The following is a 19,738-nucleotide window of genomic DNA, read 5'->3' as shown; positions in this document are numbered from 1 at the left end:
CGGCTGTGCTATTTATTTACTTGGTTGTATTCATGTAACCAAGCAACCGAAAGCACCTAAGAGGCTGAGCAATTGGTAGGTACGTAATGTTCGTAGCACTTCTGTTCAGGGTCCTTTCCGTTATTGTCAAAGTGACCCTCGTGAAGATGAGGCTGTGCAGGCAAAAAATACTGGGGGTTCCAAGGAATGATTCTTCAGACCGTCTATTGAAGAGTTTCAGGGGATGTAGAAGGAGGGAAATATGGTTAAAAAGAGAGTTGTCTTAGCTGCTTAGGTACGACTACGTAAAGGTAGGTGGGTTATGTACGAATCGTGGACACTTGAGGTGCGTACTGGGCACTGGACCCCCCAAGTCTGAAACAGCCAGCTTCCATTGATACACACGCTGAATCAAAAAGCTGAGGTGAGCTCCTCCGCAAAATGACGGAATAAGGAACAGCACTGAAGTCCCCTGTAACTCACCCGCTATGACGCCCGTTAGTGGGTCATAAATTGCAACGCCCTGTCGGGTGTCCCGAACCTAGAGACCGGCTATTCCTCTGTCCTATCGTCCAAATCGATCATTCGTAGCTTCGTATATTCGTAGGGCTACGAATCAGACGACATACACCAAGCCAGTCCATCAATCAACTCGAGCCAAGGAAAGCTTATCAATGAACTGTCAAAGATTGTGCCATGGGCGAACGCAATGACAATGACTCACCTCATATGAATCATATTGTTTCACTACACGAGTCCTGAAAGATCATTCGTTGCATACCTAGATGGTATTGATTCCTATGTATCTGATATTCAACTAAAAATGGCCGACTAGAACTACAACATAGATATCAAAGTTATGACTGCGAAGCAAACCCGACAGTCTAAACCCAAGGGCCTTTCCTCGGCTCTTATTGCCGTCTGCAACTCACTTCCGCTTCTTGGCCTTACCAGTATCCGCGCTACTTGTCTTGGCTTCGGCCTTGACATCCTCAACCAGTTTGTCCTTGGCCTTTTCCTTGGCCTCTTTGTCGTCAACAGCCTCGTCCTCACCACCCTGGCCAAACTCGTTGACACGGCTGTAATCGATGCGGTAAGCCCATCGTTGGTAAAGATACACGAAGAAGATAACATCGTCGCGAAGAGTGGCCAAACGGTGCAAGAAAGGCATCTTGATGGTAAAAGCAAACAGATCGTCGATGAAGGTGTTGAGGAACTTGTACATCATAGCCTTGGCAGGCATATGGGCGACACTCTTCAGTCGGTAGTTGATGTACAGCGAGGGAACCATCATCAAGAAACCGTAAGCGTAGACAGATCCCACCAAAGTAGTAATGATGTATGAGTACCACGACTTGTGGGAATCGTAGTAGAGAGAGTAAATGCCATATGCGATCAGCAGAGGAATGCCAGCAATGTACATGTACTTGAAAGCAATCTCATCGTACTCCTTGGTCTTCTCTTCAGTCTCAGTCAACTTTTGCTTATCCTCGAATGCGATAGTGTAAGGGAGGAAAGATCCTGGGCCGCCAGGACGAATGCGAACGTTGACAACAGTGGTGATCTTCCAGAACTCAATGACTATGCCAACGACCTGAGATCCCAGGATCATCCAGCTAGTGTTCTGAGAGTTGTCGAGGAGGTACAGGAAGATGACAGTTTGCATGAAAACATTAGCCAGGATCGAACGGACTGAAATACCGACGTTGTCCTTCTTCTTGCGGTAGTGGGCAATATCGGACCCGAACGCGAGAGTCTCGAGAATCATGTGCAAGATACTGACTACAATGGTAACACCGAGCAAGATTGGGTTGGAGTCGAGGAACACCTCCTTGATCATCTCGATCTCGGTGCCGTCACCGCCACCAGGAAGCGAACCACCAAATGCTGCCTGTCGAGCAGACTCCTTGGAGTTGGTCTCAAGTGTAGACATGAGCTGGAACTGCCAGCTGGCCAAGTTACCGAGATCAATACGAAGGGGAAGTTCCTTGACGGTGTCGTTGAGGAGGGTCATCTGGCTTGTCAATTGCCAAAAAGTGTTGACGAACAGAACAGGGTCTATCAATGTTAGTTACCATGTCGTTGGCATATAAGTTGTTTCTACCTACAGTACCAGGCGTGCTGACCAGAGCCATCTCGAGCACCAGTAGCCTCAAGGCGCAAGTATTGTCGCATCTGAGGAGCCATCGTGGCGAAATCCCTGACACCCAGATCGGGAACGAAGGACAAGCTTGCATTAGGATGATAGTAGTTCGCAATGATAGGTCCAGTGGGCTCCTCCTCTTCGGGCTCCTCCTCATGTTTGGGGATATCCTCGAGCAAGTTTCGAGTCTTGGCAACCTTCTTCTTGGGAAGGTATTGTGTAAGAGGCCAGGTGAAGTAGTAGGCTTTGGAAGTATCATATCCGGGCTGCTTAGGATCGAGATTACTTCCAGGAAGGCCAATGTAGAAATGACCCCAGAGGGTACCATTATGCTGGACAGCTGGAGGAACCGTGAACTTCGTCTCAATCGTTCGCTTATCGGACTTATTGCTAAGATGGAACTCCTTCTCTTGCAGTACAAGATATTCGTCGGGAACTTGCGAGATAGGGGCTGGGTTGAACGACTGGGAGAGCGTTACGATGATATCGACGTGGCTATCTTGAGGCCAGATGGGCGCAATGTTCTTTGGGATATTACGGTATGTCGCGCCCTCGTTGAGCTCCTTCGGGCGAAGCTGGAAAGGAGGAACACCCTCGACATTCCCAGGGACTGTAACGGCTTCACCAGTTTCGGGATTGGTGACTGTAACTCCTCGTTGGTCCTTTTTCAAGGCCAAGTTGAGGGCCGCATTGATGCCAAAGTAGATGGCGCCGCCGAGGAGAAGCTTGTTGAAGCTGAAACCCTGGATAGAATCGGTATTAGTGTATGGTTACGATGCAAAGTTTACTTTGCGATGACTTACACTACCGCCGCCGCCACCTTGCTGCTGCTCGCCTTGACGGGGAGGCAAGACTTGAGCTTCAGCCATTGCGTCTGCTTCGATTCAATCGCAGAGAATGACAGACGTTGTGCAATGGGTTGAAGAAGACCTGCAGGATCCTACCTTGATACTAGAGTCAAGGTTGGTTGTTGATGCACCTGAGGCGATGTGTTTGGTTGGTCAGAGTTCTGAGACTAAGGATGGAAATTGGAAATCCCCTCGCACGTCCGCTTCTCAGGCTCCATGACAGTTGACGTTGACGTGCTGTGGACACGAGCGAATAAGGTAGTGATTGGCCACCTGAACACGTACCCCTGTACTCTACTGCGGCGGCCGTTGTCGGCTCGGAGATTGACCACGTTAAAAAGATGCGTCCACTAAAAGAGTTTAAGATACAGTCCTCGGGGAGCAAGAAAACACCAGACCTTGATGTGGGGTGTCAAAATAAACTCACTAAAAGATATTCTAAACCTCGCAAAGATAGCATAAATTTATGTAAAGTCACCCAAGTGTTTTTGTCATCCAGGAGCAAGGTCCGGAGTTTTCTTTCCTCCCTAGACAGTGCATCATGGGGAGATCATGGCCCCGCCATTGAACGCATCAATGATGTTCAAGACAATGCTCACGATGCGATATCCATGCTAAGCCATGCCGGGGATCGCCCTATCCCGCTAGAACACCCCTCACGTCTCGGTGACCAGCTGACCTCAGTCATCAATGCCATTGTCCAGTAACATATCTCATAAGTGGCAGTTTGTAGTGGCACAACTTACATGAATGCAGGGAGCACGGCCGCAAGCAGCACCTCCGAAGACGTGGCTCCCGTCGCTCCATTTCAATAGCCCGATAGGCCGTTGACAGATCCATGGATGTTTGTGGTGGTCAAGTTACTTTTTTGCTTAACTAGGTGGTTCCTGGGCTATTCATATGACTGGTGTATAAACTTGTAAACTATCATTCTCTTGACTCTTTCTTGTTTCTATTTTCCTGGTTTACGATTTATGCTCTAAAGTTTGACTTATCTGGGATATTCCTAGTTCAAGTTGAATCCTTCAGGGTCGCCACATAAGACTCACCGAAACAAGAGTTCTATTGTTAAACCGCCTCCGTCATTGTTCTCACTTTATTATATAATAAATAGTCCTGCTCCATACGAACTCAACTCTTTCTTTCTTAAAACTTAGTCGAGTCCTTCCAGACACAACCACTCTATATATACTATCACACACAACCTACAGTCTTTATAACAAATCAACAAACAACTCCATCATGACTGCGGACAGCACCATCTCATCACAGGCAGCCGTTGCCTCACAGAACGGCCACCCTCGAACCAAGATTTGCGTCTACTGTGGTGCTGCTCCTGGTGCGAGTCCTGCTCACATTGAAGCTGCTCGCGCTCTCGGAAGAGCCATGGCTGAAAACAATATTGACCTAGGTGAGTCACATCAGAGAGGCGGTCCGCCAGCAACGGATACCATCGCGGGCCGCCAACCGCCGACCTCCGGGTATGACCCCATCATGGCTAACACCGGACCATAGTTTATGGAGGAGGAACTGTCGGACTTATGGGCGAGGTGGCAAAGAGTCTCTGCGCAATCAATGGCCCCGAGTCTGTCCATGGCATCATCCCTGAGGCTCTGGTCAAGTTTGAACGAGATGGCACCTACGGAACTGTCAACGAACACAACCACATTGTGCCCGAGGAGTCTGTCTATGGCCGCACGACAGTTGTCAAGGATATGCATACTCGAAAGAAGCTCATGGCCGAGGAGGTTTTTGCTGGTGGTCCCGGCAGTGGCTTCATTGGCTTGAGTGGCGGATTTGGTACCATGGAGGAAATCTTCGAGACAACTACCTGGAACCAACTAGGAATCCATAACCGCGGCATCGTTCTACTCAACATTGAGGGCTACTGGGACGGTATCGTCCAGTGGATGGACCGCGCTTCTGAGGAGGGGTTTGTAAAACCTGCCAACAAGAACATCCTGGTTAACGCCGATACTCCTGAAGGCGCAATCAAGGCTCTTCGCGAATACAAGGTTTCAGATGCTATCTATCAGCTTCAATGGGGCAGCCAGTAAGTGATTGTTTTGAGGCGCTGGATCTGGATCCGGGTTTGAATTAGGAAATCGGAGGCAAACGGGTGTTTTGATGGTGTTTACGGATATTTCTTCGTTTCCGCATTTCTAGGATAGGATAGACTGGCGCTCCATAAATAGACGGACTGATGACCCAAGCCACCTGCTGTGTTGTGACTGACCAGACGTGAGACCCATGAAAAGCTGTCTTTGCAGCATGTAATTGTACATGATCTATTTAGCTAGCAACCCGACGCCACGTGTATCCGATTCATCATTCGTCGCACGTTTAGCTGTCCACATCCATGCCCTCGCCCTCGCCTTCCTCTGCACCTCCTTGACCCTCGCCGACGCTCTCGATCCATGGCTGTACCTCGAATCCATCGTACAGCTTGAAGGGCTCGACCTTCTTCTTGCCGTCCTTTGTGTTGATGCCCACTACACCGACTGAAGTGTTCTCTACTGTAAGCTCCTTGTCCTGAACCAAACTCTCCTTGAGAGCCTTGAGACCGTGCTTGACCAGCTCCTCCCTTGAGCAGTCGGCGAACTCGTCGATGTTGCGCTCAAGGTATGTTCGAGCCATTTGACTTCGCGCGCCAATGGCAAAAGCAAGCATCTCCTCTGTCATGCCCGAGGGCTGAAACTCGAACAGGTGGGGACCGCGCTCGTCAACACCGGCAACTAGCAGACCAACACCGTAAGGTCGCTTTCCGTACATTTGAGTGTTCATCTGGGCCTTCTCACCGATCATGTCGACAAGGGATCGGAGGGGAATGGCACGGCCGTAGGTGAGTCGGTGTCCTAGGCACTGCTGCTTCATGAAGTTGGAGAGGACGCGAGCATCGGAAGTAAGACCGGCGATGGCGATACCAGCATGTTCGTCGACAGTGAAAAGTTTCTTTTGGTAGGATGAAAGTTCCTCTGCGTTTCGCTACGAGAGTGCGTGTTAGAAGAATGACTTGGAAAGCTGTTGTACGGGACAAGGATACTATGGAGGGGCAGGGAGATGGTCGAACCTTGACAGCACATAGAACCGCATGGGTCTTGCTGGCGATACCGACGACGACCGAACCTTGCTTCACTGCCTCAGCAGCATATTCAATCTGGAATATTCGGCCCTGGGGCGAGCTTGGGGAAAGTCAGCTTGGTCAAGGTACCAGGATGGAGCTTACAGCTTAGGTGACGTACAAGGTAACGGAATCGTTATCGTAGTTGTTTCTGAACATGATGAATTATTAGCTGCTGTGGCAGCGCCGTGTAGAATGTGATCGGTGGGATTGCGCGAAGCAAATATCGTTATGGGTGGGGGTTGCGATGGAGAGCTTCGTGGAGAGGTGGATTTTGGGCGTTGGTTGTTAGTATAGGTAGGTCGGGATGGAGTTGAGGTGGTTGAGCACCAGGCAGCTCAAGCTTCGTAGCCCGGGCTGGGTCGTTGCGCTGGGACCTGCAGCCTTCCATTCTGCCGTGGATGACCCGCCACACCGCCTACTCAATCGGATAGCTTCATGATAACATGGGGTCCTTGAGGCTCTTATTTTCTCCCTGCCTAGCCTGCATCTCTCATAATTGACCTATTTTCGTAGTTTCACAAAGAAGGAAATATGGACAAGAATTACCTCTACCGAACTCTCTGGCTCCATAAGAAGGGGACAAGTTGAATTATGGAATCACAGAGTGGCGTTAGGTGTGATATATCCTCAACCACCCAGCTGCCCGTTCGTGCATTCATAATCAGTGTATCCTTAAATCTGACAGTTTCATGTTGTTGATGCTCTGTGATCATCGTTTTGGATCCCGCCTGGGATGTGGCAAGTTTGAATCTCTCACCTACCTTAAGAAACCCTTCTGCAATGGTTTTAAGTTTCTTGACGAGGACTACTGTCTGTCCCTGTAAGATTGTATATTTTCTTATTGGATGTGACATGATGAGAGCATGGCGAGACTACGCCTGACTTACTGTTAGAGAAATCGAGGACCAGAGCTTATTTGACACGAATGCCCTGAAAAGAACTGTAATTTCAGAAGAGCTCAACATGTGGGAAGGCTCTTGCTACAAGTGTTCAATCAGAAAAGCAAGCACACTTCCATGGGAACGGTTGGCAAGAGAAGTCGTTGCTCCGATTTGAAAAGCTAGTAGAAGGATATATTTGCCTTATTAGCCAATTGCTGTTACTTGGAGCCATGACTAACGATGTATATCAATGATGAACTTGGATTAAACCGTTGAAGTATAGTGGGGGCTCAGAAAAGAATGCATGTTCCCTTACTATCTATACCTTAAGCAAGTTCTATTGCAGAGAATGGCTTGGAATTCATGCTATCTATTAACGTTTGTTCGTGTGTTACCTTGATTGCACTAATTTGGTCTTGGGGGTCTCTGTTGTAAAAATATCTGTTTTCAAGACTTTGATGTTCTCGTGCAAGTAAATGCAGCTTCTTGATAGAAGTCCTGAAGTTACTGCTACTCTTCAACAATCCGTGATGGATTCATTAGGCATGCCCGGTAAAGCATTTTCTGAGCCAATACACTTCAGAACACAACAGCAACTGGCACAGCTTTTCATATCCCTCTAATATCTGCTGTGCCAGCCTAACAAAACCCCCAATTGGTGCGGAGCCACCACAATGATGGCGATTTTAGCCTCAGCGAATAACGATTGCAGTTCACAGCCATCACGGTTCACCAATCTGTTGAATCATCGAGGATTTGAACAACACCTGTCCATTCTTGACTGCTATACACATACCCCTCATTTCTTCAAATTTGCTCATGTCATACCAAACTCACCCTCTCAGAGTCATACGTTGTTGAATACCGGATCTCTTCTGTGGGCATTTCTATTGGATGACTCACTGTGACTTACAGTAAATACCCGCGACTTTTAGACAACTCCAGTTTTTATCCTCTCGCATACTCCATCACACTCTCTTCTCTCAACACAACGACATCATGCCTTCCAGATCTGAGATCACATATTTCGGCGCAGGCCCTGCTCTGCTGCCCACAGACGTCCTTGAGAAGGCTGCCCAGGCCCTCATCGACTATGAGCATACCGGATTAGGTACATACAAAATCTCATAATTCGTCGTCAACGTCACTAAACAAATGACAAGGTATTGCTGAGCACAGCCATCGTTCAGAGCTGGCTACAAACATCATCAACGAGGCCAAGGCTGATCTTGCCTCATACATTGACATTCCCGAGGACTATGAGGTTCTTTTCATGCAGGGTGGTGGAAGTGGAGAGTTCTCCGCTACCTTGTACAACCTTGTCGGTGCATGGGTGACGAAGAAGAAGGCCCAGATTGTTGCCAACCTCAAGGCTCCTGAGGACGACCCTCGTGTGGAGCAGGAGCTCAGGAATGCAGTCGAGAAGGAGCTCAAGACGGATTACATTGTCACTGGTGGCTGGTCTCAGAAGGCTTCTGAAGAAGCTAAGCGGTTGCTTGGTCCTGAGCATGTCAACATTGTCGCTGACGCCCGCCAGATCAATAATGGCAAGTATGGCAGGATTCCCGAGGAGAACACCTGGAACCTTTCCAAGGACGCTGCTTTGGTGTATTATTGCGACAACGAGACCGTCGATGGTGTAGAATTTCCTGCTTTCCCTCAGTCCTTGACCCCTGGACCTGACGGCGAGGGCCCTATTGTTGTGGCCGATATGTCCTCCAACATCTTGTCGAGGAGAATCCCTGTCCGAAACTTCTCAGTCATCTTCTTCGGCGCCCAGAAGAACCTTGGCTGCACTGGTGTCACCGTTGTGATTATCAAGAAGAGCCTTCTTCCCCCTAAGACACCTCAGCCCCCTGCCGCACTTCTTCGGCGACTTGGACTTCCTATCCCTCCTATCATCTTCTCTTACGAGACTATCGCCAAGAACAACAGTCTCTACAATACCCTGAGCATCTTCGAGTGAGCGCTTCTATATGACACGTGTAGCACATGTACTGACTAGATTAAGTGTCTATATTGCTGGCCAAGTTCTCAAGAAGTCACTCAGCACCTATAACAAGGTCGAGGGACAGGAGGCCGTGTCCGCCAAGAAGGCCGAGCTTATATATGGTGCTCTTGACGCTCACCCCGATGTGTACAGAGTTGTCCCTGGCAAGTCCGTTCGTTCAAGGATGAACATCTGCTTCCGAGTTACCAAGAATGGCGACACTGATGGTACGGAGAAGGCTTTCCTCAAGGAGGCCACTGCACAGGGTCTCACCGGCCTCAAGGGCCACCGAAGTGTGGGTGGTATTCGTGCCAGCAGCTACAATTCCATTCCTTTGGACGGCGCTGAAAAGCTTGCCAAGTTCATCGAGACGTTTGCTGCCTCGTAAGAAAATCCAATCATGAAAAGGTTGAGCTGGATGGTTTGAGGATTTGTGGAATTGATTAGATGCATGTACGACATCAAGGATAAAAGTCAACCTAGATAGATGTTGAATCCAACATGTTCCATGAGGATAAAAAATAAGAATCAAATAAATGAAGTATAATAGAAGGCGCTCTACTTAAATAGCTTGTACTGGTGATGATCCTCTACTAGGTACGTAGGTACCTCAAGTTAAACATCCATCACCCAGGCCCTGATGGGTGAGTTCCAGTGGGTTAATGCACTATCATTTTGCTACGATCAGTGGGCCCTGAGCGCTATAGCAAGGATGGAATCAACCTTAGGTTTCTCTCCAGTCTTGTTTATGTCTCCAACCAGGAAAACTCAGCCAATACTCATTTATTTCTCCCAAATACAGCGTCTATCGTCTTTATTCTAAGAAAGTCGGAATATATAAAAATTAGAACAAGTCCGAATATCTCATTATCACTCATTTCGCCGATGCTGAGACGCAGTCTCCTAAGGAGGCTCAATTGCAAAGCGAATCGCTCTCGAGTCTTCCTATCGCCATTCTATATAAGGAAGTGCAACGACGAAAATTTGACACCACCTTTGCGGTATTCTATTGCCTCGTCAACGAAGCCATTCCCGCATCAGTCGTGGCATACACAAAACTCTGGATCTGTCTCCGGACTACCAATCATAGACGACACCATCTATGCTCTATCAACGGCGCAGGGCCGGGCGGGTATTGCGGTAATTCGCATCTCTGGCCCATCGTGTCTTGAGGTAAGTGTCATACAAATTACTATATACAGGTATCTAATTTTGGTGTGGAGATTTACGAGGCACTTTGCCCGTCGAAGCCATTGCCAAAACCAAGATATGCAACAGTGCGGTCCCTATATGACCCCCAGCATGCCAATAATGAACAGATAGTGCTGGACTCAGAAGCTCTTGTTCTTTACTTTCCTAGCCCCAAGACTGTAACTGGTGACGATGTCTTGGAGTTGCACGTTCATGGAGGATCAGCCACCGTAAAAGCTGTGTTAACAGCCATTCCGAAATGTTCCGCTACACATCGTATTCGATACGCAGAGCCTGGCGAGTTTACGAAGCGCGCCTTTTTCAACGACCGCCTGGATCTTGCTCAAATTGAATCCCTGAGTGACACCCTAGCAGCTGAAACGGAACAGCAACGTCGTGCAGCTGTGCGAGGCAATTCAGGTGCTCTTGGACGACAATACGAGGCATGGAGAGAGCAGCTCTTGTTGGCTCGTGGTGAGATCGAAGCATTGATCGACTTTTCCGAAGACCAGCACTTCGACGAGTCCCAAGCTGAATTGTTACAGAACGTGACTGCGCAAGTTGCCAGGATGCTACACAGCATTGAGCTGCATGAACAGGGAAGTCAAAGGAGCGAGCTTTTGAGGAACGGAATTCGTATAGCGCTGTTAGGGCCACCCAATGTTGGTAAGAGCTCGCTTATGAACCTGATCGTTGGGCGCGAGGCATCTATTGTGTCCGGTGAAGCAGGCACAACGCGAGATATCGTCGAGGCAAGCTTAGACATTCGCGGCTATTTATGTTCATTTGCAGATACGGCTGGGTTTCGCTCCAAAGGTTCCCAGGTGCTAAACGGGGCTGATAGTGGCGCAATTGGGGCCGTGGAGGAAGAAGGTATACGGCGAGCCAAGCAACGAGCTCTGGACTCTGACCTTGTTATAGTCCTAGCATCCGCGGAGGATGGTCAGGATGGGCCATTTCTGCAATACGACCAAGAAACGCTCGATCTCGCTGCCGGGGCAGAGGACTGTCTTGTTGTTGTCAATAAACAGGATGCAGTTGGTAAAGAAGAATTGGAGAAGCTGGTTCAAGATTTCAGAAAAGCTGTTCGAATTCGAGCCCCCAAACTAGCGGCGGCGCAGTTCGTGTCCGTATCGTGTAAGGAGGCTCAGGCAGGGACATGGGAAAGCAAGGATCCTGGCGGTATCCAGGATGTGATCACCAAGCTCGTGGCATCCTTTGAGAAGATGACATCCATGCCCATAGAGCTCCAGGATCTGCTAGGCGTTACAGAGCGCCAACGCCAGCTCCTGGTCAAGTGCCGTCGACACTTGGAGGACTTCATGATGGAGGCTACCCCTGAAGAGGGCTTGGATGCCGATGCTGTACTCGCGGCCGAGTATCTGAGGTATGCTGCGAATTGCCTTGCACGGATCACAGGACGGGATGAGTTTGGAGATGTTGAGGATGTACTGGGCGTTATCTTTGAAAAGTAAGTTCTGAAGGATTTATGTATGAGACGTCTGGCAGATGCTGATTTTGATACGTGTTAGATTCTGTGTGGGGAAATAAGCGCGTGGCAAGGAAGATTAGAGCGACGGGACATTGGTAAGAGAGTTGAAATATATTTTCCATCGAGGAATATTCTATAGAGAGCAGCTGATCTGAACAAATTGAAAGACTCAAGGTTGGGCCGCCTGGGCCTGGTCTAGCCTGTCATGAAAAGAGAAAGCGAAAATGAATTTGAGATGAGATGATATGAAAAACGGAGCAAAAGTAAATCCATGCTGTATGCTCGCTTCTATGCCGTGCCGTGCCATGCCATGCCAACGCTGTGTAATGCTATGCTTCCATCTTTTCCAACTCCCGCTATGCGATGCTGTCCGTGTCTGCAACTTGTTCCTCCGAATACCAATGCTGATGATGAGAACAAAACAAAACTCCGTTTCATGCAAATGTTGTTGAAACTAGTGTCTAAAAAGAAAACTCCGCCCCATGCTTGCGCTGTCGCTGTGTATGCTTTTGGGAAGTGACTCGAGAGTAACAAGGGAGTTTACTCCTCGTCATTGTCGCTGGGACCATTGTAGCCAGAGCGACCCTTGTTGCCCTTGGAGGAATCATCGTCTTCAGGGCCGTTGTAGCCAGAGCGACCAGAGTCTCCCTCCTCAGGCTCGTTGTAGCCAGATCGACCACGGTTGTTTGTGGGTTTGGAGTCAGAGTCGTCGCCGTCCTTGTTGTAGCCAGATCGGCCGAAGGATCGGGTAGTAGGAGCAAATGTGAGAGTGAAAGCAGCCATTGTAAGTGTTGTAGAGTAGAGTTGAGATAAGTGAGACTTTTGGGTGAAGATGGAAGTTGAGTTGAGTTGAAAGAGCTGAGCTGTTGTATATAAGTGTTGGGTTGTAGAGTGTAGTTGTAGAGTGTAGATGAAGATGGTTGTTGATGGTGATGAGAATTCTAATTCGGAGGAGGAGGAGATGGACAGTTATATAGAAAGTGAGTCAACTATAGAACGAAGCCAAGGGTAACTAAGCACATCGCAGATAGGGATTCTCGGTAGACGGTGGAAGCGGCTGACTCTGACTGACGCCTGTTCGCTCGTTCGGTTGTGTTGTCGTATCATGACGATCAAGCACACCCTTAGCATGGGGGCAACAAAATAGAAACACACTACATAGCGTATCGTGCTAGGTAGATTACAGCAGTGCCCATTGTTCCGCCCTTGCTATGGAACCTTCTTTCGCTTCCGTCAGTCTGCGCCATGTCGCCGATGCTGACAGGGGATCCATCAAAGCCGTGAGTGGTGGAGGACACCATCGTAGGGCTGAGGGCAATGTGTTAATGGGGGACCGGACCTTGCAGTACAGTTACAGGGGTCTCTGTCAAACGGTGTAAGTTAATAAGTAGCCACGCCCACGGTACCCGGGGTAGGGGTCGGGTCGGGGTGCGGAAGACCCGGGCCGTATCCAGTCAAGTCGCTGCGTATTGTATTACTGAGTGAGCGAGTGAGTCTTTTGACTGCCCGTTCCATTGATGGGCTTACGGGGCTTGGGCAGGGTATACGTTATAATAAGCCACAGCCTCAAATGAACACCCCTGTCCATGTAATCAATCAATCATCCTCCACGGCTCTGGCCATGGACCTGGAGCAGCAGATGCAGAATAGATGCATCATGGTGGTTTTTTTCTTCTTTCGACCCCAACAATGCAATTGTCCAAGATAACAGACATATCAAATGAGTTTGAAGAGTTGGTGTGGAGACGGAGCTTAGATACGTAAATACGCACCTCCAAGATACTGCATAGTATTCGTATTATCATCGCGCCCAAACTATTCCGCACTCTTGGTACTGTATGTATCAACGTCCAGACAATTGCGGATTTGCAACGCAGAAACGTCATCAAGGCTGACAAATGAGGCCGTGTGATTCCAATTCGATCCAAACTCCGACTATCTAGATTCGGAGTCAATCATGGAGTTTAGGAGAGATGAGACACGGTACGGACGGAGTAGACAAAGAGATTCCAATTAATCCCGGTTGAAATTCGTTGAATGTGCCAACGTGTACTTGACTGCATGCGCGTCCCATATCGCAATAGGCGCAGAGAAGAAGCTTCCAAGGTGCAGTTTCTCGTCACATGGGCACTCTTGATAAGTTTAAAAGGCTGCCTAAAAGACAAGACATTTACATGAGGCATCACGATAGCGAATAAGTCAGCAAGTTGCACCCTTTATTCTGTCATCCCGCTTTGTCATCCCGCAAATGGCGGATGCAGCCACAAAAGCCATGACGCGACTTCCCCATTGGCGTGCATCGGTCAAGCCCGTGTTTCCGCCTACCGAAGGAACAAACTGCCCCAGATTCCAGGGCCCTCTCCCCTAATCATCATCATCATCATCACCATCACCGACACCGAAGAGTCACCCTCTGCATATTCCGCCTTTCTTACTAAACATGAACTCTCTCTCTTATCATGACTCATCTTGCACCATCAATTGATTATTGAAACCAACAAAAGAACCTTGTCAGGTTCCCGAATATTGCAGTTACTCAATCGGTCTCGTGGGGGCAGAAGAATGAAACGTCACGTTCAAATCGAGACAACCTCAACTTACACCACGCGCACTCTAACACCCACACTGACACTCACACCCATGAGGTAATCGTCGAACAGCCCCTTCTGACCTTACTATTATCCGCACACTAGCCTACTGGGTGGCCGGGACTCCTTCATTCCGGTCGGCACGGCATCTGGTCTTACCCGTCAGTCAGGTTCAGGTTCAGGCCCTTTCGCCGGCCAGCGCGGGCCCTCCCAATCCCTTGGGACCTAATTTCTGAGCATCCAACTCCTCTCGATACTGAGACTCGACGGGGGTTCTCGATTCTCACTGAGATCTCTGGTACCGCCTCTCATTGGCCAGACCCCCAAGCAGCCATCTTAAGCGCCTGCTGTGAATGACCAACGAGCTGAGAGGTCGAACCATGACGCATTTGCTCCCAAGAATCGCCAATGCTACGCTTGTTCTATCAATGGAAACATTTCGCGATCGAAAATCACATTTCAATCACATCATGATGTCCGTCTAGTCTCGAATTCTTACAAACAGCCGCAATGGTACACCAACCTCACCCGCCGCATGCATATACCCTGGTCAAGTTTAAGCGCCTTAAAAATAGAAACAGCGTCGGTATTGGTCAATTGGCGCGCTGTCGCTTCATCTGACTGTTTTCGCTACTGTAGCTCGCTGCATAGCCCCGGACAGGCTCCAATCGATCCAATCACCAGGCTTAGACGGTACACTCACCACCACGAGGCATTATCCAGGAAATCAGCCTTGCAACCTAGACCAGGCTCTTGTATTACTGTTTTTACCTAAGAACTAAGGCATGGACCATGTTTCTGCCGTCTCGGTTACCTCTGAGACATTACGGGATATAGCTTTCCAGATCCTTGCCCGCTGTTTTGTTTCTGCTTACTCCCCTGAGCCATGTCTCGGGAAGGATTGCAACGCCTGTCAGGTGTATCGGAGGGTTCCCTTGGGCGTGGAAGCTCATGTTCCACCAATACAGGTTGCAGCCTGTTCGCGTTGAAGCTATACACTATCTATCAACCACATGCACTCATGTACTCAAGCAGTTCTGGGCATTTCTAAGAATGGTTGCATCTACGGATCTGCGGCTTATGTCTCGGCAGCTACTCTCATCCCGGAAGCAAGCCGGTAGACTTTGACTGGTAACCGATGCAAAATCGTGACATTGCTAGAAACCCGCTGACGTTCATTCGACTAAACGCAAGCACACTTTCTTTTTTCAACTTCATCGACAGCCTTCGGCCATTTGAATAAGTTCCGCCGACGCCACTAAAACGTTGACAGCCTGCCGATCCGTATGGCGCACATACCACAGTCACCAATCTGCATCCATTGAGCCATCACCAGGCATCAGGGATCAAATCACAGCCATCCGTCGCACAGAATCAATAAAACAGAGTTTGGAGGCTCTGCCCCTGAATTGCCTAATATGGTAGAATGTTTCGATCCCTGTTCCCAGCCCCATAGCCCCCAAGCTTCACAAAGCCTGCATGGCTTGGGAATGCGGTACAAGCCGTGGGATCGTTTTACGATGTATGTCTTGGCTGTGACTAACCATTGACCAATAGCCGGTATGTTTCAATTGGCACATCACGATGCGCATAACACCTTTTCAAGTAGTCCTACATTGCCTTGCTACATTCTGTACCATTCACAGCTCGTCCCTGGCATGAGCCTCCTGGCCAGGATCTTCCATAGCCATGATCTTGACGACAAGACTAGTCCATCCAGTGAAGTGCTGTGTTCGCTGGCCGGCACCCGTATCGGGGTTGTACTGCTCCCAGGCGAAGCCTGTTTCTTCCCAACTCTTGTACACGGTGTCAACAAGGTTCTTACGGAGACGCCTGAACAGATCCTTCGCTTTACCCCTGTAGGGGCCTTCCTGCGAAGCAACGTTCTATATGCACATGTTAGTCTTTGTACTACTTCGCCAAGGGCCATCTGGGGGGAACCCTACCTGTAGTTGAGACAAAGCCAGGTAATTGATAGGCATCCAAACCGGGCTGCGCCAGTAGTTCTCGCCCGTGGCGTAGAACTCATCCTTTTTACTCAAGCTGCGAATGCCGTGGGGGCTCCAAAGGTGCTCCTCGTCACCGATCAGTTCAAGAATCTTGCCCAGCTTGGGGTCGTCAGCCTTCATCAGGCCGACCAGGAAAGGGAACAGGGAAATGTAGCCCTTGTGGCATACGAGTGCGTGTTCCTCGTAATCATCGATCGTTGCGTCACAATAGCAACCCTCCTTATTGGACCAGTGGAGATCATTGAGGTTGTGCTCGATGCCATCCAAGTTCTTCCTATACTCATTCACATCTTCGGCCATGCCGAGGGCGTCTGCGATGTTCATCAACGACTTTGTCATCAGCCCAACCCAGGACATGAGATCGACGTGCAGCTCGCCCGGCGAAGGGGGCTGGGGTCGAGGATAGTCGTCCAGGCCACTGGTGAGGATGTGAGTCTCAGTACGGCCCCTCCATCTGTAAGCTTCCTTGGTTGAGTATGCCTCACGGTCATAGTTCTTTATGTCACCTCGCTGAGTTTTGCGGAACCAGTCGTATTGTTGTCTTAACAGGGGGTACAACCTTCGAAGATAGTTCTCGCCGAGCTCGATATTGTCGAGGTGAGCGGTTTGCAGAGGATCGGCCCCCAGAATACGTTCCTTTGCCTCGCTCTTCGTTCCGTTTGATGCGCGAAGACGCTCCATGAAGCCCTCGATGATAAGGAAGAGGGTAGGGGGGTTGGCATAATGTGGAAATTGCACTTGAAACTCAGGGGGGACTTTGCTCCGGGCCTCGTGACCTAGAATTTGTTCGCGCGCGATCCAGCCATCTTCGTCCATAGTGTTGTACCAGCTCTTGACAATTTCAAGTGTGAGGTCAATATCCCAGTCGGCAATGGGAATCAGGTGAAATCCTTCATCCCACAGGAAACCACGGGGGAAGAAAGGGCGAGAAGGAACACTGGTGAAAAGCTCATAGGGGCCTTCGAGTTCTGGCTGTGTGCGTGCCTTGGCTTGCGCGGCCTCCTCCCAGAACCCGTCGTTCTGCTCCTCATACTCAGGCGCATACGATCGATCAATTAGCTGGTGACCATGGAAGTACCCTATGCCGCCGATGAGGTTCGACAGCATGCTCTTGCCGAATTTCTTGTACTTCTCCTCTGTGAAAGGCTCCTTGAGCTTGAAGGTGTTGGTGAAGCGCTCGTTGAAGATTTCTGAAGTCTTCTCGATCTGTTCAGTAACCTCCTCGGAAGTAAACTCCTTGCCTCCAGATCCCGATGAAAAGATGACATCGAACTCGAACGGTCCCTCGAAGGTCTTCTCGACTATATGAACGTTACCTTTTCCAGGCGCATGGGCAATACGGTACACCTGCCACGGTGGAGGTGGATCCGCCTGGTCAGCGTTCTGCTGCACGGGCGAAACGGCATCTTGAAGTTGCTTGAAGACAACGGGCTTGCCCTGCCAGGTGAGGTCGGCTGGGACCTCAGCACTCGAGACGATGGTTGTGTCGCCATGTCGATCTTCCAGAAACTTGTGGTCTGTTGAAGGGTGCTCTCCGGTACCTTTGGTGATAAGAAGCTTGTAGTCTCCTAGCGCCGTTGAACTGCCCGTAAGAGTAACGTCGTCTTCAAAACCATACTGAGTACCTTCACCTTCAACAGCAAGTTCGCCCTGGCCATCCTGGGCGATGTAATAGAACAGCATGGTCCTGGTGTTTTTGGGCGCACCGTCTCGCAGCTCGCCCTTGATTCGGGCCGCCCAGCTGCCACCATGGTTTCCACCAGGGATCTTCACAAAAGTAGTCGTCAAGTCGATGTTGTTGCCTTTGTCGTGAATAGATTGCACACCGCCTATGCGGGCATCATACTCATCCCATCCGTAGCCATGAATATCTTCTCCCTGCTCGCAAGTATATCTGAAACCTACAAGGCAAGTGTCAGAGCATTTGTACCACGAAGCTTGCTATTTCACTTACCATTCTGAATATCATGGTAGTTGTCGACTTTCCCCCACATGAGCCCTGTCCATAGGCCATCTGGTGTTCGTGGTCGCACACCAAAGTACAGATTGGATTTGTAGGGGCCCCAAAAGAGGCTCTGGTTGTTTTGACGGCCAATTTCTGTCGTCAGCACAGAAGATGCATCGTCTGCGGCTGAGACGCCCAGAGCGAGTGTCGCCGCCGACACCCAATGGGCAATTTTCACCATACTGACGATGGAAAATGTTTCTCACGATCCTCTACAAGAGAAATTGAGATAAATACTTTTTTGAGCGAACCCTAGAGAATTCAATTCCTCATTGGGTGAATTTGTGCGTGAACAAGCTCCAGAGAACACGTAGTTAGGAGTAGCGAATTGATATGACGACGCAAGGCTGAGAGTTGGAGAAGGATCCGGGGTCTGGAGAGAGCTCGGGCCAATGATGAAGCTTCACCAGCCACCGCCACTTGAAGCTCAAACTCCACTTAAAAGTTATCTTGTTTCAGCCTTCCTCTAACTAACTAGAACTTGTTGGATTCATATTCGAACATTCTTATTCTTCACCTAACACTGTCTACATCTCAACCCCGCCAGCAAATTCTCAGAAACAGGAATAAAAATCTACAACACACACAATGGGAGACTCTAGGCGAAGCAGACGACCCGATAGTCATCAGATGTGGGACGAATCCGACAGACGCGATAGGCGTGGAGGACATAACAGGGACAACGACCGCGATCGCAGAGGATACAGGTCAAGATCACGCGAGCGCCGTGGATACAGAGATCGATCAAGATCGCCAGAAAGGAGACATCGAGATCGAGATCGAGATGGTGATAGGAACCGACCTAGGGATAGAGGCCCGCGCCATCATGATGATCGAGACAGGAGGGATAGACGGAGAGAGGATGCAGAGGATGCGCCACCAAGACAGAGACGAGATGAGCGTCGTGAAGATGATAGAGACAAGAGAAGTATGCACTCACCCCCATTTTAACGTTATGAAAATCTAACTTGCCACGTAGGCAAATCTCGTCGCTCAGCGTCACCACAATCACGAAGCCCTACTCACGAAGCACTTCCCACGCGTCCTCGTCCCGACGCAAAGCGCCCGGCACCAAACATGTCCTTCAACGTCGGCTCTCGTGCAAGCCGCTCGCCACCACCGCCATCACGCGCACAGCATGAAGAGGAAACCAATCGCTCGGAAGAGGGCCAAGCTTCAGAGGTTGAAGAAGATCCTATGGACGCAGAGGACGACGATATGGCCGCTATGCAGGCTATGATGGGCTTCGGCGGGTTTGGAACGACCAAGAACAAGAAGGTTTCGGGCAACAATGCTGGTGGCGTGCACAAAGAGAAGAAGACGGAGTATCGTCAGTATATGAACAGGAACGGCGGATTCAACAGGCCATTGAGTCCATCACGCTGAGCGTTCTGGCTAGAAGGCGTTGATGCAGTACGGGTTACGATCTCCGTGAGGACAACTGGCACTTTTAAGGTTGTGCCGTAAAGGTAAAACTGGATTGGCGTA

The 19,738-nt window shown here is 49.6% G+C and overlaps 8 protein-coding genes across 8 annotated transcripts; 4 read left to right on the top strand and 4 right to left on the bottom strand.

Moving 5' to 3' along the window:
* Window positions 1-907: 907 nt before the first annotated feature.
* FPRO_06143 (uncharacterized protein) lies at window positions 908-2,991 on the bottom strand (the record flags this gene model as incomplete). Its single annotated transcript, XM_031228976.1, has 3 exons — window positions 908-2,037; window positions 2,088-2,865; window positions 2,926-2,991. The coding sequence occupies 3 exons, from the start codon at window positions 2,989-2,991 to the stop codon at window positions 908-910; spliced, it is 1,974 nt and encodes a 657-aa protein (XP_031079259.1).
* Window positions 2,992-4,212: 1,221 nt separating this feature from the next.
* FPRO_06144 (uncharacterized protein) lies at window positions 4,213-5,027 on the top strand (the record flags this gene model as incomplete). The annotated part of the gene is made up of 2 exons (XM_031228975.1): window positions 4,213-4,381; window positions 4,486-5,027. 2 exons carry the CDS (start codon window positions 4,213-4,215, stop codon window positions 5,025-5,027), a joined length of 711 nt encoding a protein of 236 aa, XP_031079258.1.
* Window positions 5,028-5,313: 286 nt separating this feature from the next.
* On the bottom strand, window positions 5,314-6,250 carry FPRO_06145 (putative proteasome component C2; the record flags this gene model as incomplete). Its single annotated transcript, XM_031228974.1, has 3 exons — window positions 5,314-5,955; window positions 6,041-6,152; window positions 6,213-6,250. 3 exons carry the CDS (start codon window positions 6,248-6,250, stop codon window positions 5,314-5,316), a joined length of 792 nt encoding a protein of 263 aa, XP_031079257.1.
* Window positions 6,251-7,974: 1,724 nt separating this feature from the next.
* On the top strand, window positions 7,975-9,353 carry FPRO_06146 (uncharacterized protein; the record flags this gene model as incomplete). The annotated part of the gene is made up of 3 exons (XM_031228973.1): window positions 7,975-8,086; window positions 8,139-8,937; window positions 8,987-9,353. 3 exons carry the CDS (start codon window positions 7,975-7,977, stop codon window positions 9,351-9,353), a joined length of 1,278 nt encoding a protein of 425 aa, XP_031079256.1.
* Window positions 9,354-9,850: 497 nt separating this feature from the next.
* On the top strand, window positions 9,851-11,631 carry FPRO_06147 (uncharacterized protein; the record flags this gene model as incomplete). Its single annotated transcript, XM_031228971.1, has 2 exons — window positions 9,851-10,138; window positions 10,189-11,631. The coding sequence occupies 2 exons, from the start codon at window positions 9,851-9,853 to the stop codon at window positions 11,629-11,631; spliced, it is 1,731 nt and encodes a 576-aa protein (XP_031079255.1).
* Window positions 11,632-12,188: 557 nt separating this feature from the next.
* FPRO_06148 (uncharacterized protein) lies at window positions 12,189-12,431 on the bottom strand (the record flags this gene model as incomplete). The annotated part of the gene is made up of 1 exon (XM_031228970.1): window positions 12,189-12,431. The coding sequence occupies one exon, from the start codon at window positions 12,429-12,431 to the stop codon at window positions 12,189-12,191; it is 243 nt and encodes an 80-aa protein (XP_031079254.1).
* Window positions 12,432-15,876: 3,445 nt separating this feature from the next.
* FPRO_06149 (uncharacterized protein) lies at window positions 15,877-18,431 on the bottom strand (the record flags this gene model as incomplete). The annotated part of the gene is made up of 3 exons (XM_031228969.1): window positions 15,877-16,122; window positions 16,183-18,146; window positions 18,200-18,431. The coding sequence occupies 3 exons, from the start codon at window positions 18,429-18,431 to the stop codon at window positions 15,877-15,879; spliced, it is 2,442 nt and encodes an 813-aa protein (XP_031079253.1).
* Window positions 18,432-18,838: 407 nt separating this feature from the next.
* FPRO_06150 (uncharacterized protein) lies at window positions 18,839-19,636 on the top strand (the record flags this gene model as incomplete). Its single annotated transcript, XM_031228968.1, has 2 exons — window positions 18,839-19,178; window positions 19,230-19,636. 2 exons carry the CDS (start codon window positions 18,839-18,841, stop codon window positions 19,634-19,636), a joined length of 747 nt encoding a protein of 248 aa, XP_031079252.1.
* Between the last annotated feature and the right edge of the window lie 102 nt (window positions 19,637-19,738).

This window comes from Fusarium proliferatum, assembly GCF_900067095.1.
Source record: "Fusarium proliferatum ET1 genome assembly, contig: FPRO_scaffold003, whole genome shotgun sequence".
NCBI classification, from domain to species: Eukaryota; Fungi; Ascomycota; class Sordariomycetes; order Hypocreales; family Nectriaceae; genus Fusarium; species Fusarium proliferatum.
This window is presented reverse-complemented; position numbering and strand designations above follow the sequence as displayed.